Source organism: Somniosus microcephalus, chromosome 24, assembly GCF_052327205.1.
Source record: "Somniosus microcephalus isolate GS21.2 chromosome 24, FLI_Smic_1.0, whole genome shotgun sequence".
NCBI lineage: Eukaryota > Metazoa > Chordata > Chondrichthyes > Squaliformes > Somniosidae > Somniosus > Somniosus microcephalus.
The window spans coordinates 32,532,404-32,546,627 of record NC_141010.1 but is presented as its reverse complement, the minus strand read 5'-3'; the positions used below and the strand labels follow the sequence as shown (position 1 = coordinate 32,546,627).

General features: G+C 45.5%; 1 protein-coding gene across 4 annotated transcripts in view; it reads left to right on the top strand.

The window, feature by feature from the left end:
* Positions 1-14,224, top strand: part of wnk4a (WNK lysine deficient protein kinase 4a) — a 104,734-nt gene that overhangs the window by 42,225 nt on the left and 48,285 nt on the right. For all 4 annotated transcript variants that reach the window (XM_085966422.1, XM_085966423.1, XM_085966421.1 and 1 more), the window contains exons 2-4: positions 1,787-1,959; positions 8,231-8,451; positions 13,811-13,968. In XM_085966422.1, the coding sequence (XP_085822548.1) occupies positions 1,787-1,959; positions 8,231-8,451; positions 13,811-13,968 (552 nt within the window). The remainder of the gene's footprint in view (positions 1-1,786; positions 1,960-8,230; positions 8,452-13,810; positions 13,969-14,224) is intronic.

Here is a 14,224-nt window from a genome sequence, read left to right as displayed (position 1 = left end):
ATCGACTAAATGACTTTCGATTGCCCCTTTCATTTTTGTTCGCTGGCCACGCCTCTTTTTTCACATTGGCGCTCTTTTTGTTAAACGGTTCGTGTCCGTTCATTCTCACTGCATCCACGTTGCAGCTACTGTCACTGAACAGCTCCTTTGCCTGCGACTTCACAGTCTCTGTAACCCTACACAGTGCTATGGCTTTTCCCAGGTCTAGATTTTGCTCTCTTAGCAGTCTTTCCCTTAGACCATTATCTGGAATACCACACACCAGTCTGTCTTTTATCAGCGAGTCTGTCAGTCCCCCAAATTCACACGTTTTGCTTCTGTTTCTCAGTTCAGTCACATACTGATCAATAGTCTCTCCCGTTTTCTGTACACATGTGAAAAATCTGTGCCTCTCAAACGTCACATTATGTTTAGGTATGCAGTAGGCCTCAAACTGTTCCATTATTTTATCCAGCTTCATTTTGTCTCCATCAGCAGCGAATGTGAAGTTATTATACACCTCCAGCGCTTCATCACCCACGACATGTAAGAACACTGACGCTTTCATTTTATCACTTTTCTCGTCAGCTCCGATTGCCGCTAAATACAACTCCAAACGTTGTTTGAACCTCCTCCAATTTTCAGCCACATTACCTGTCAACTGAAGCTTTGCCGGTGGGTGCAAACCTTCCATTTTTCACTTTGTTAGCTATTCTCCAAAGGAAGTAACGATGTTCTCTTTTGGCTTGCTAATATGTGGAGAGCTGATTTAACTTCAGATTTTTCCTCTTCATCTCTTTCAATCACTTCTGATACCATGTATTGATTTCTATGTGGGTTCAATGACGACACATTGATGAAAGAGAATGTCTTTTAATCTAAAGTTTGTTCATCTAAGTTAACAGCATTACAGGAGATACCATGTTAGAGATCCATCTAAAACGAAACTAAAACTAAACTCCCTCTCTCACATGCCCTCTGCTGGTAAGGCATAAATAATCAAACAGGCAAATATGCTGGTAAGGCATCATAATCAAACAGGCAAATACCATCACTATTTGCTGATATCATTACACTTACTGCATTTGGAAGACAGATTGAGCTTTAGCTGAAGTGTTTAGTCATAATGGTCCGGCCATCATGGTGTGCAGCAGGCTTGGTGGAGCAGCTGGTCTTTTCCTGCCCGTAAATGTTGTATGTTCGTATGACCTCAGCCATGCCATTGTGGGAGTCACTGATCAGAAACCAGGCATCTCCCCACAGGGAAGTAATGACATTGGGGGTAAAATATCCCTGGGTGAGTCTTCCACATGATTTAGCAGCAGATTCCAGAGCAGCGTTGGTGGAAGTCTAAGAGGAGGTCACCTTTCTGCTATCCCAACAAAAGATGGTGCATGGCACATGGAGATCAAGAAGGGATAGGAAGAAAAATACCTTAGAGAGAGTAATATAATTTTTATTTTAATTCTAAATAAACTACTTATGGTCTGTTTTGTAATTGGCAAGTAGTGCTTCACAGTTTTAAAGTGTCGAAGGTGTTTGAGGTATTGTACTTGCACATCCAGGGTAGTAGTTGCTGTTGGGGTAATGTTATCCTATGGATGCTAACTGTGTTCCTACCAAATTCCACTTGCATTATTTTACTGGCGGCATTAACTCCATTAAAGTACTGGAATTTGGTATCAGCGCTTCACTCCATATAGTGACGTTGATGATAGTCATTTCTATCCTAGATTTTTATTTAATCTAAAAGTTGAACGTGGTGTTTTGCTCTTTTTTTTATTCGCATGCTCATTCTTCTTTACAGACTCGAAAATTATCAAAGGCGGAGAGGCAGAGATTCAGTGAGGAGGTGGAGATGCTGAAAGGATTACAACATCCCAACATTGTGCGTTTCTATGATTCCTTTAAATCTTCAGTGAAAGGTCACAAATGTATTGTGCTGGTGACAGAGCTGATGACATCAGGAACACTCAAAACGTAAGTCGTGAGCTAATGCCACATCAGAGCTTGCTGACTGACTTTCTTCATAGACACAGTATAGTGACTGGAGTGATGAGCAAGAAGGGAATGCATGTGCTAAAGGAGAGAAGATGTATGATAGCTGATAATTTTGTTAAAGCTGCGGATGCATTTCTAAAGAAATTCTAATACTAAGGTATTTGCTCCCTCCTCCAATTTTCTCCCCTTACCCCACATCTCTTCTGAAGGGTCCTTGAGATTGCACAAGCCTCTGGAACTTTGCCCAAGTAGCCATTCTTTATATGTAAGTCTGGTCAGTGAACATTTTTGAATATTAAGGGAACTTTTTAGATATTGTGATAAATCCATGTAGTGAGACAAGGACTCGAAGAGGCGAAGTATTAGGATTAATACGAGTACTTCATTAAATGACTGCGAAACAACCAGGCAGGCTTGCATCCAGGCATTGCACCTTTGCTGACCTTGACAGGAAGCAAACCACTGACCTTAACAGGAAGCAAACCTCTGACCTTAGCAGCAGCATTGGCTACAGCACCACCTGGTGGATAACCTTAATCATAACATCCCAGATTACTATATCCCTCCCCTCCCTTAAGATTTCAGTATGAATTTCTTAACAAACAACCATTCCTGAGGGTCACATAAGGAGTCTCCATTCATCATGTTCCATACTTGACAAATCTAACAGTTCAGTATCAATCTCTCTGGTGGCTTGCGAGTCCTTTGTGAACGCCTGACAGTAAAGTCCCTGCTTGTTTGTGGTGAAGCCACCAGCTGCTCCTGAGCAGTGCTCGGAGTATCTGACTCTGCAACGATGGTTTCCTCTTGACGAATAGGTTCCTGTGGAATTGTCTCTGTCCCTGGTGGTGGCACCACAGATGCACTTGGATAACTGGGGGCAACCCTGTCTTCAGTCATTGCATCTGGAACCTTCATTTCAATTTACCCTTGTCTGGGAAGTATCTGATCTACATGTCTGCGTACTACCCTACCATCTCCCAACATGACCTTATATGATACTAGACCTGTCATTGAGTCGATGAAGCCAGGAATCCACTTTGGTCCATAACTGAAATTCCTGGTAAGGACCGCATCTCCTTCTCCAAAACTTCGGCTCTTTGTTCTTTTGTCATGGTTCTCTTTTTGTTTGTTTTGTCTGTTTTCCATTTTCCTTTTTAGGTCTGGGTGGACAAGGTCAAGAGTGGAGCGTAGTCTATGACCTAATAACATCTCAGCAGGAGAGAGTCCTGTGGTGGATTGAGGTGTTATTCTGTAGCTGAACAGAACCCGTGACACTTTGGCTGCTAAACTCCCTTCTGCACTTTTTTTTCATCATCTCCTTAAATGTTTGTATGGCTCTCCACAAGTCCATTCGAGGATGAATGATATGGAGCCGAGGTCACCTGCACTATGCCATTTTTTCTCAAGAACTCTTTTGTCTCTGTACTCAAAACAAGTGGCATTGTCACTCACCACGATCTCCGGTAGCCCTTGATTACTGAAGCTCCGACACAGGCAGTCTATAGTAGTAGTGGCGGAAGCAGAATTTACAGGATAAACATCCATCCATTTGGAATGTGCATCAATGATTATGAGGAACATCTTCCCCATGAATGGACCCGCATAATCTAAGTGCAATCTTCTCCATGGTTTATCCGGCCACTCCCAGGGGTGGAGGGAGCCGCTGCTGGTGCCTTCCAGTGTTCCTGACAAGTGCTGCATGTCTTGACTAGATTTTCTATCTCCTCATCTAGCTTTGGCCACCACAAGTAACTCCTAGCCAAGTCTTTCATACGCGAGACCCCAGGATGACACTGATGTAGTTGCTCTAGGATAGACTGTCGTGCTGGCTGTGGAATAATCACTCGTGCTCCCCACAACACGCAACCATCCTGCACACTCAACTCTGTTTTCTTGACACTGTAGGGTGTGAAGTCAGCCCCTTCCAGATGCTGTGGCCATCCCCTCGCCACATATTCTCGAACTCTAGACAGTACTGGATCTTTACCTGTCCATGTTCTTACTTGCTCTGCAATCATAAGTGCCGTGTCAGTGTCCTCCAACATCAAAACTCTGTCCTCTGGAGCTGCATGGATAGGTGTGCCTGGCAGTGGAAGACGGCTCAAGGCATCTGTGTTCCCATGGTACTTGCCCGCCTTGTAGACGATGACATATTCATATGCCCTCAACGTCACTGCCCACCTCTGGATCCGGGGTGACACCATCTGTGGAACTGTTTTCATTTCATTGAAAAGAGAGAGAAGAGGTTTATGATCGGTGCATATGGTGAACTTCCTGCCATATATGTACTTGTGGAACCTCTGTAACCCAAACATTACTGCTAATCCCTCTTTGTCTAACTGGGAATAGATTTTCTCCGCTGGTGTTAGAGTTCGGGACATAAACCCTATTGGTCTTTCAGTTCCATCTTCCATGCAGAGTGAAAGAACTGCCCCCACCCCGTAAGGTGAAGCGTCACAAGAGAGAATGATGTCTTTCTCTGCATTGTAGTGAACCAGCACATCCGACGACAGCATCAGTTTCTTGGACTGTTCAAATGAAACCCCCTGCTCCTCTCCCCACTGCCACTGTGTCTCCTTGCGCAGTAGTTTGTGAAGAGGTGCTAACACAGTTGACAAGTTTGGTAAAAACCTGTTATAATAGTTCAGCAGTCCCAGGTAAGTTTTTAACTCAGCCACATTTGTAGGAACAGGGGCGTTCTGCTGTGCTTGTACCTTCTCCTTGAGTGGATGTAGCCCGGTGGTGTCCACTCTGTGTCCCAGGAACACTGCCTCATTCCCCAGGAAAGTGCACTTACTCCTCTTGAGCCGGAACCCTGCCCTCTCCAATCTCTGTAGTACCTCTCTCAGAGTGCTCAGATGCTCCTGGTCGGTTCTTTCCGTCACCAGAATGTCATCCAGATAGATGGAAACATGTGGAATCCCTTGCAGTACACCTTCGATTGTCCTCTGGAAGATAGCTGGACTAGATGAGACATCAAACGGTAAGCGGTTATATGTAAACAAGCCCTTGTGTGTATTTATGGTGACATACTGCTTTGATTCGTCATCCAGTGTAATCTGCAAGTAGGCATGACTCATATCCAACTTTGTGAATTTCTTTCCTCCAGCCAGGTTTGCAAAGAGATCCTCTGTTTTGGGAATCGGATACTGCTCTAGTTTGGACACCCGATTGACTGTCAATTTATAGTCTCCACAGAGTCTTACCGAATTGTCCGGTTTTAAAACAGGTACTATGGGAGCTGCCCATTCCGAACATTTCACTGGCTCCAGTATGTTCTCTCTCAATAGACGGTCAAGCTCAGCCTCTACTTTTGGCTTCATGGCATAAGGCACAGGTCGTTGTTTAAAAAACCTTGGCGGTGCCTTCTTGTCTACATAAATCTTAGCTGGAGGGCCATTAAATGTGCCAAGTTCCTCCTTGAACACATTCTCATGTTCACTCAACACTTCTTGCAAAGTCAACCGTTTGCCCGCATCTATTTGATGTACTGCTCCCCAGTCTAATTTAAGTTCTTTTATTCAGCCCCGACCTAACAGGTTTGGTCCGGTACCCGATACTATAACTACAGGTAGCTGTTCCACTGTGTCCCTGTGTTGCACAGTTACATTAGCTGTACCTAATGTCGCTACTCGTTCACCTGTATATGTTTTAAGATGCAGGGAGCAAGGCTTTAACTCTGGAACTTTTGCACGGTTCCACAATTTTGAGTACTCTGCCTTGTTCATTATGGTCACGCCGCACCCTGTATCCACTTCAAAGTTCACCTTAGAGTCATTTACTGTCAGTTGCAATGTGATAGGAGCCACTTTTGGAATGTTCTCTAACATGCTATACATTATGAACATGTCCTCTTCTTCCTCAGCTTCCCCGCTGATGTGGTGTGCTCCATGTTTTTTCACTTCTCTCCCTTGGTTTTGCTGCCCTCCCCCTTTTGGTTTGGATTCCTCCACAGATGATTTCGCCCTGCAAGCTTGTTTTATGTGTCCTTGTTTCCCACACTTGTAGCACTTTTCCTCCAGAAACCGGCATCCACTCGCCAGGTGATCGCCCTTGCATCTATAACATGCCTTCACATGCTCACGTTGTGGTTTCTGACGCATGTTCAACTTGTGCACAACAACCTGACCTGCAACTTGCATAGCATTAGCCCTGTCTGAACCCTGTATTTGTTTTACATCTCAGTTCGCTGTCTCTATGGCTTGAGCAAGTTCCAATGCTTTTTCATAAGTAAGCCCAGTCTCGGATAATAATCTGCGCTCCATTCGGTCGTCCATTATTCCGCAAACTAGCCTATCTCTCAGCATTTCCTTCAGGTTGTTCCCATAATTGCAATCTTGTGCTAATTTACGCAACACCGCTACATAGTCCATTACGCTCTCTTCCTCTTTCCTGTTCCTTGAATTAAACTTGAACCGCTGTACAATCTCAATAGGCTTAGGGTTGAAATGTTCTTTTAGCAAAGTCACTAATTCAACAAATGATTTGTCTCCAGGCTTTTCAGGACTGAGCAGATTCTTCATCAAACTGTAGGTTTGGCTTCCCACTGAACTAAGCAGAATGGCTTTCCTTTTTCCGGCATCATTTATTTAATTTGCTTCGAAAAAGTAACCCAACACTTCACAGTATTCCTCCCAGGTTTGTGCTTGACTATCAAAAGCGGAAACCATTCCTACCGTGGCAGCCATGCTCTCTTCCAGCTGGTAGCTAACCGTAGCTCGTAATTTTGTTGTTTAAACGTCCTGGCAGACTTTTCTTCTTTATTCAGGGTCCTTTAGTTACCTCATCGCCAATGTGATAAATCCATGTAGTGAGACAAGGACTCGAAGAGGCGAGGTATTAGGATTAATACGAGTACTTTATTAAACGACTACGAAACAACCAGGCAGGCTTGCATCCAGGCATTGCACCTTTGCTGACCTTGACAGGAAGCAAACCTCTGACCTTAGCAGCAGCATTGGCTACAGCACCACCTGGTGGATAACCTTAATCATAACATCCCAGATTACTATAGATATTAAGGGAATCAAGGGATAGGGGGATGGTGCGGGAAGGTGGAGTTGAGGTTGAAGATCAGCCATCATTTTATTGAATGGTGGAGCAGGCTTGAAGGGCCAAATGCCTACTCCTGCTCCTATATCCTATGTTCTAATCACTGGGCTGTTCAACTGCAGTGAGCATTACAGGCAGGCATGATGAAAAGTTGTATTTATGGATGAAAGGTGGAGGCTGTGCAGAGAAGGTTCACTAGGTTGATTCCTGGGATGAGGGGGTTGACGTATGACGAAAGGTTGAGCAAGTTGGGCCTATACTCATTGGAGTCTAGAAGAATGAGAGGTGATCTTATTGAAACATAAAAGATTCTGAGGGGGATTGAAAGGGTGGATGCTGAGAGGATGTTTCCCCTTGTGGGGGTATCTAGAACTATCAGTATGACAGTGCCACCCTCAAAGCCTCCTTGAAAAAGTGTAACATCCCCACCGACACCTGGGAATCCCTGGCCCAAGACCGCACAAAGTGGAGGAGGGGCATCCGGGAAGGCGCCGAACACCTCGAGTCTCTTCGCCGGGAGCAAGCGGAAGCCAAGCGCAGGCAGCGCAAGGAGCACACATCAACCCAAGCACCCCACCCACCCGCCCCTTCAACCACCGTCTGCCCCACCTGTGACAGAGACTGTAGGTCCCGCATTGGACTCATCAGTCACCTGAGAACTCATTTTTAATGTGGAAGTAAGTCATCCTCGGTTCCGAGGGATTGTTAAGAAGAAGAAGGTGCACTTATCCATTCAGTCATCAGAAGCACACATCTATCTTCTTTATATTGAAGTCAATGGAAATAAAAAACAGGCTGCCGACTCACTGTCGCTCGTTTTACACTAGCGCACAAACTCAAGATCTAAACCTTGACACACAAAATACAATTAAAACACAGGACAAAAATCATGCCATAAATTACTGTTCTAAACAGGAGGAAAATAACAATAAGGTAACTATGTTTATTGTAGTAGCGTGTTCATGTTGTGGATTATTTTTAATACATTCTTTTTATTTCCTTTTATAATTTTCCTGTCCCTCCCTATAATCCCTTGTGACAGTTATATGTGATGAAAGAATGACTACATTTGGTGGGATATACAGTGTGTAATGTACGACAACATTGAACAAGCTGACACTGTGATAACCACAGAAATTACAATGTAAAGGTTAGCTGCTAAGGTTGGAATGTTATTTTACTGCTTTTATTTCAGGTACCTAAAGCGGTTCAAAGCAATGAAAAATAAGGTTCTGCAGAGGTGGAGCAGGCAGATTCTGAAGGGTCTACAGTTCCTTCATACGAGGTCCCCTCCTATCATCCACCGTGATCTGAAATGTGATAATATCTTCATCACGGGGCCAACTGGCTCTGTAAAGATTGGTGACCTTGGTCTTGCAACACTAAAAAGTGCATCATTTGCAAAAAGCGTAATAGGTAAACACAAGTTAAGATCTTGTCTTATTTCTACACTTCCCTCCGATATGACCTGAATTGGCATTGAATTGGTAATCTCATTGAGAAAAACCACACGGCTAGTGAATGTGAAAAATGTGATATGAAAATATTAGTCATGCAGTAAAAGAAGCCCATTTCAGTTTGGGATTGAGGTACTGACGTAAGAAAACTACTAGGCACTTGGTCTAAGCGTTAAACAAAGCTTTAATCAACTGTTTTACAACATAGAGATCTAGTTGTGTCCTTCACTAGTTCCTGTTAAGAATGTCCTGTGCAAGCTGGGCCCGTGCCCGAGTATTTATACTCTCCCTGGACAGCGGCACCCACAGGTCGCTCAGTATTATTTCATAAGTCTTTCATGAATGACTGATTCATGTCGGGTACATTGTCAGCATTTCATCCAACCTATGATGTAACTAAGAAAGGAACTCCCTGATACTGTCAATTGAGGGTAAATAAATTGCATCTGCTGCAAACTTTCCTCCGCAACTAACACCAAGGGGGAAAAATTCGGTTGTTTTGCGCCTCCCATTAGCACCCTAAGAGGGCGCTAATAGGGTGCAAAGCAACTAGCACCCGGGCGCGGCGCCGCCAACGCCTCCTGTGAAATTCAGCGGGAGGATAGTGGCGGCGGTAACCGTTAGTGCCCCGCGCCGCTGCGTCACCGGCGATGACATCATTGCCATGCACAGCGCCCCGCTCACGATCTTCGGTAGCACCCCCTGACTTATCGCCGGACACTATGTCCAACGGGGTCAGGGGGGGCCTACTTGTGGCCAGGGCAGCGCTAATTAAAGGTGAGGTGCCGGGCGGCCATTTTTGTTGCTGGCCACCTGCCAGCAACTGCCCCTGTTGCCGTCACCAGCCTCCTCTGCAGTCCCCCCGCGGAGTGCCGGGCTGTTTTGTCGGCACTCTGATCCCTGGTGGCCCAGCTGGGCCCCGGGTCGCGCTGCGCAAGGCCCCTCCCCTTTAAGAAGGCCTGCAGTATCACGGCACGTAGCACCACGATATTCCCTCGCAACGCCCCAAGAGGGAGGCAGGACGCTTCCAGTAGCGCCCCGCTTCCCTCTTGGGGTGCTACCGATGAATTTCGGCCGTGGGGGCATTAATTTTTTCGGGGCGCTAAAAGTAGTGCGACTCAATTTTTCCCCACAAGAGATTTAAATGGAAATTTCAGAGCTCTCCCTCCTACAATTAGAATCACTCTCCTACCTGTTCAAAGAGCATTTCAACCTCTCGGCAGCCCTTGTCTACCCTGACGGGGGAGACGGAAAAAGTGACGGGCAAAAAAATGAAGTGAAAGGAAAACCAGTGTAGAGACACAAAATGGAGTCTGCAAGATGAACAGCCCAGCACCTGCGCCTTTGTTTGTTGGTTGCGGAAGTGGTGCGGGTGCTGCATGAGGTCGTCGTGAAGACAGTGACCCTGTTTGTCACTTCAGGGCACCATCCTTAACTGGTCAGCAGTGCAGCATGTCTGAACGGAGCTGGAGGCAAATTTGAGGCTGCAGCTGGCTGTTGCTGTCACTGGCTGTGCCAGCCCCGGTGGTGCCTGTTAGCTGCAGGTGTCCCGGCAGCAGATGGAACAGATGTTCATCTGGCTTTGGGCTAACCCGGAGCCTCTGAAACGACTTTCTCATGGCCATTGCCAGGGCCTGCAGAAGTGATTGATCATCTTTACAGGTTCAGTCAAACACAACATTAAGGTTAGTTAAGCCTATACAGAGCACATTCATGTCGTCAGGTCTACAATCCAGACTTTTCTTTGGAATTAGAGGGCTGGATTTTCATTTGAGGCGGCGTGTAGGAGGCGGGATTACAACTTTCGGGGTTGTAGTCCCGCCTCCATCGAGTTGTGGCCAACCCATGCGATTTTGACTTGATTGACCTTGTTGAGCCCGCCCAGCAGGCTCAGCAGACCAATTAAGGGCCACCCGGCAACAGGTGACGTCACAGATTGATATTTCATCTGTCAAGACCTTTTGACAGATGAAATATCAGCGTTTCACAGCTGTTTGAAGCTGTCAAACACTGACAAGCTGTACTCCAGGTTAATTCCTTCCTCTCAGGATGACTTAGAGATCTCCCCAGAACAGAAAGCTGAATGCTGGAACTTTTGACAGCTCGCGGCCATTCTGCTTTCTGTGCCGGTGAGATGAGGGACTCCCGAGACCTGAAGGAAGGAAGGCTGTAAAGGTAAGTACATGTAAGTAAAACTTCTTTAAACACTTTACACACACCAAACACACTTACCTTGAACTCATGCACCCATCACTCACCTGAACACCGGACATCTCGACCCCTCCAAGCCCTTCATCCCGACGGCCCGCCTCGCTAACTTGGCGTGGTTTGGAGCCGTCGGGAATCCCACATTTCACCAATGAAAATAGGGATTAGACTAAAAACTGCCTGTTAACGGGCAGTTAATTAGCACTAATCCCCTTCCCGCCTTGGGGAGGCGGGTCCCAGCGCGGGTCGGGTACCCACCTCCTTTGAAACTGGCATGGAGGCGGGTTGGGGGCAGGATGGGGTCGTGCCCCCCGATTTCGGGATTTTAACCCCCCACATGCCTCCAATCCCGCCTCCACGGCCCAATGAAAATCCTGCCCAGAGGCTTCACTAATTATCTGTGCATGCTTGTCTGTAGATCCAGGTATAAAGCTACTGGCAGGTGGGCACAGAATACCTCTGGTGCAGCCTAACTTACCTAGGTGCTTCTCTTTTCTTTCTCCAAAAAGCACAAGTATTTGGGATTGCCAAGAGGAAACCCATTGCGCTATTATTGTCAGTGGCAAAAAAAAATGGCTATTCTTTCACAATCACAATCGGTGTCTTGAGACCATCTAAATCAGAACAACAGAAAAAGAAAAAAGACAAAACAAGAAAACAGGTTTAAAAATGGCATGAAAATGCTCATAGCAATAATCAGACAGGGTTTTTCAAATCCAGTTCCTCATATATCCGTGCCTAGCAACGTTGGATGCCCATTTTCAGTGGGCGGTAACCTGGATTAATGGGGGCGAGCATCATAAAATCCCATTCCCGTCTAAATAGCACAATGGGGACCTGATCTCAATATTATGATTAGGTGCCTGCCTGTTTCCTGAACTCGTGTAACATTAAACTAGAAAAAAAATCCATGATGCACAAATTTGGCAAAAAATCCAGCGTGATGGATCTGCGTTCCATTTTTAAATCCGTAACATCCAGTTTATGCATAAAAGACATGCAGTACCAATTGGAAAATATACCCTCCACTGCCAACATCAAACTGGTGCAGTAGAGAGTGTTTTAGTAAAGTTGGAATTAAGACTTGTTGTTGAGGCAGAGCGGAGGGAACCCTACTGGGCATCTGGTCTGTGCTGATCTAGAAGTGAATTAAGTTACTTAGAATTAATACATAATCTTGTATTTTATGGACCAGAGGCTCGGAGGGATTGGTGTGGAGACAAAGAAGCATTCAGCTGCAGATAGACTGTACTCAAGCCAAATGTTCAAGGTTATTATACATGCTCCTCCGCATAGGTCAACAAATGTATACGGTTACATAACAGTTTAATCTATTGCTAAGGAGTGTGGGTAAGAACTGTCGTCACTTTGACTAAGTATTGCATAGAAACATCACCAACAAAGACTGATGGATATACTGGACAGACACTGTCGTCAGGCCAACGGATGGAGAGCAAAGGGTTGATATACTAATCTAGCAAAAGCCACAAACCAGGAATGAATATGAGAAACCAACAACAGCCAGAAGCCAAAAGAGAAAAAGACAAAGCTGAAATTATCAAAATAAGCCATCAGCAACATTTATAATCTTGGAAAGAATGCATGAGTTAGCCAGACAAACTGGGAAAGAGAGAGGAGAGAGAAAAAGTAGGAGCGAGAGACAAGCTAGCAGTGAAGGCCTCAGCTATAATATGCCTGCTTATTTAGGCTTAATTCAGTGTTTGTAATGTTGACATTTTTACCTACTCAAGGGAGCATCTCTCTGGTGAAAATTAACAGTCAGTTTTGGTACCAGGAGGACTATAGGTGCTGATATTGGTCTACAGATCTGAAATTCATGTTGATTGGGCAGGATTTTCATTGGGCCGTGGAGGCGGGATTGGAGGCGTGTGGGGGTTAAAATCCCGAAATCGGGGGGGGCACGAACCCATCCCGCCACCAACCCGCCTCCATGCCAGTTTCAAAGGAGGCGGTTCCTCGCCCTGCACTGGGACCCACCTCCCCGAGGCGGGAAGGGGATTAGTGCCAATTAACTGCCTGTTAACAGGTAGTTAACAGGCAGTTTTTAGCCTAATCCCTATTTTTAATGTTGAAGTGTGGGATTCCCGATGGCTCCAAACCACGCCAAGTTAGAGGAGGCGGACCGTCGGAATGAAGGGCTTGGAGGGGTCGAGATGTCCGGTGTTCAGGTGAGTGATGGGTGCATGAGTGCAGAGGTAAGTGTGTTTGGTCTGTGTAAAGCGTTTAAAGAAGTTTTACATACCTTTACTTACCTTTACAGCCTTCCTTCCTTCAGGTCTCGGGAGTCCCTCATCTCACCGGCACAGAAAGCAGAATGGCTGCGAGCTGTCAAAATCTGCAGCCTCTGCTTTCTGTTCCGGGGAGATCTCTAAATCATCCTGCGTGGAAGGAATTAACCTGGAATACAGATTGTCAGTGTTTGACCGCTTCAAACAGCTGTGAAACGCTGATATTGCATCTGTCAAAAGGTCTTGACAGATGAAATGTCAATCTGTGACATCACCTGTTGCCGGGTGGCCCTTAATTGGCCTGCTGAGCCCGCTGGGTGGGCTGCACAAGGTCAATCAAGGGAAAATCACGTGGGTTGGCCAGAACTCGATGGAGGCGGGACTACAACCCCGAAAGTTGTAGTCCCGCCTCCTACCCGACTCCTCAATGAAAATCCAGCCCAATTTGTTTAAAAGAAATCACTGAAGTGTGCAACATGTTAGCATTATACAGAAAACGTTGGTTTATCCGGAGGTTATATGTCCGGAATACTCGATCTAATGGCAAAAATCAGGAGCCGTTTTCTATAAGTTTTTTTAGTTCTCGTTGCTTTTTTTTCCCCAGTCAGGCACTGCAAGGTCTGTAGCTATAGCAACAGCTTCAGCTAGAGATGCTTGCAGCTGCAGCCGACTGTTTTGAAGCTGTTGCTAAGCAGCAGAGTTTGTTGATTCACACGGAACTTTTCAGTTCCGTATGTTTCAACATTAACGCTGGTATGTCCGGCACTTTTGATGGTACGGCACCAGCTCGGTCCCGTCAGTGCCGGATATCAGAAAGTTTCCTGTAAAAGCTAACACAGATCCTACCCTTCCTTGTTTTAGGTACTCCAGAATTTATGGCTCCTGAGATGTATGAGGAAAAGTATGATGAAGCTGTTGATGTTTATGCATTTGGCATGTGCTTGTTGGAAATGGCCACCTCAGAATATCCATACTCAGAGTGCCATAATGCAGCCCAGATATATCGCAAAGTGACAAGCGTAAGTAGAAACTTATTTTGGTTTTCAACTTTATTAACTTAAGAATGACATTCCTGAATGGAAACCACTTTACAATTTATGGTATTTACTGATTTTTCCTATTTCCCAAACAAATATTCCCACTCCCCAACGAAGTAAGAGAAAAAAAAAGCCTTGCATTTGTATAGCACCCCATAATGCCACTCAGGGCATCCTAAAATGTGTCACATACAATTATATACTTTTTGATGTGCAGTTACTGTTGTTATGAGGCAAA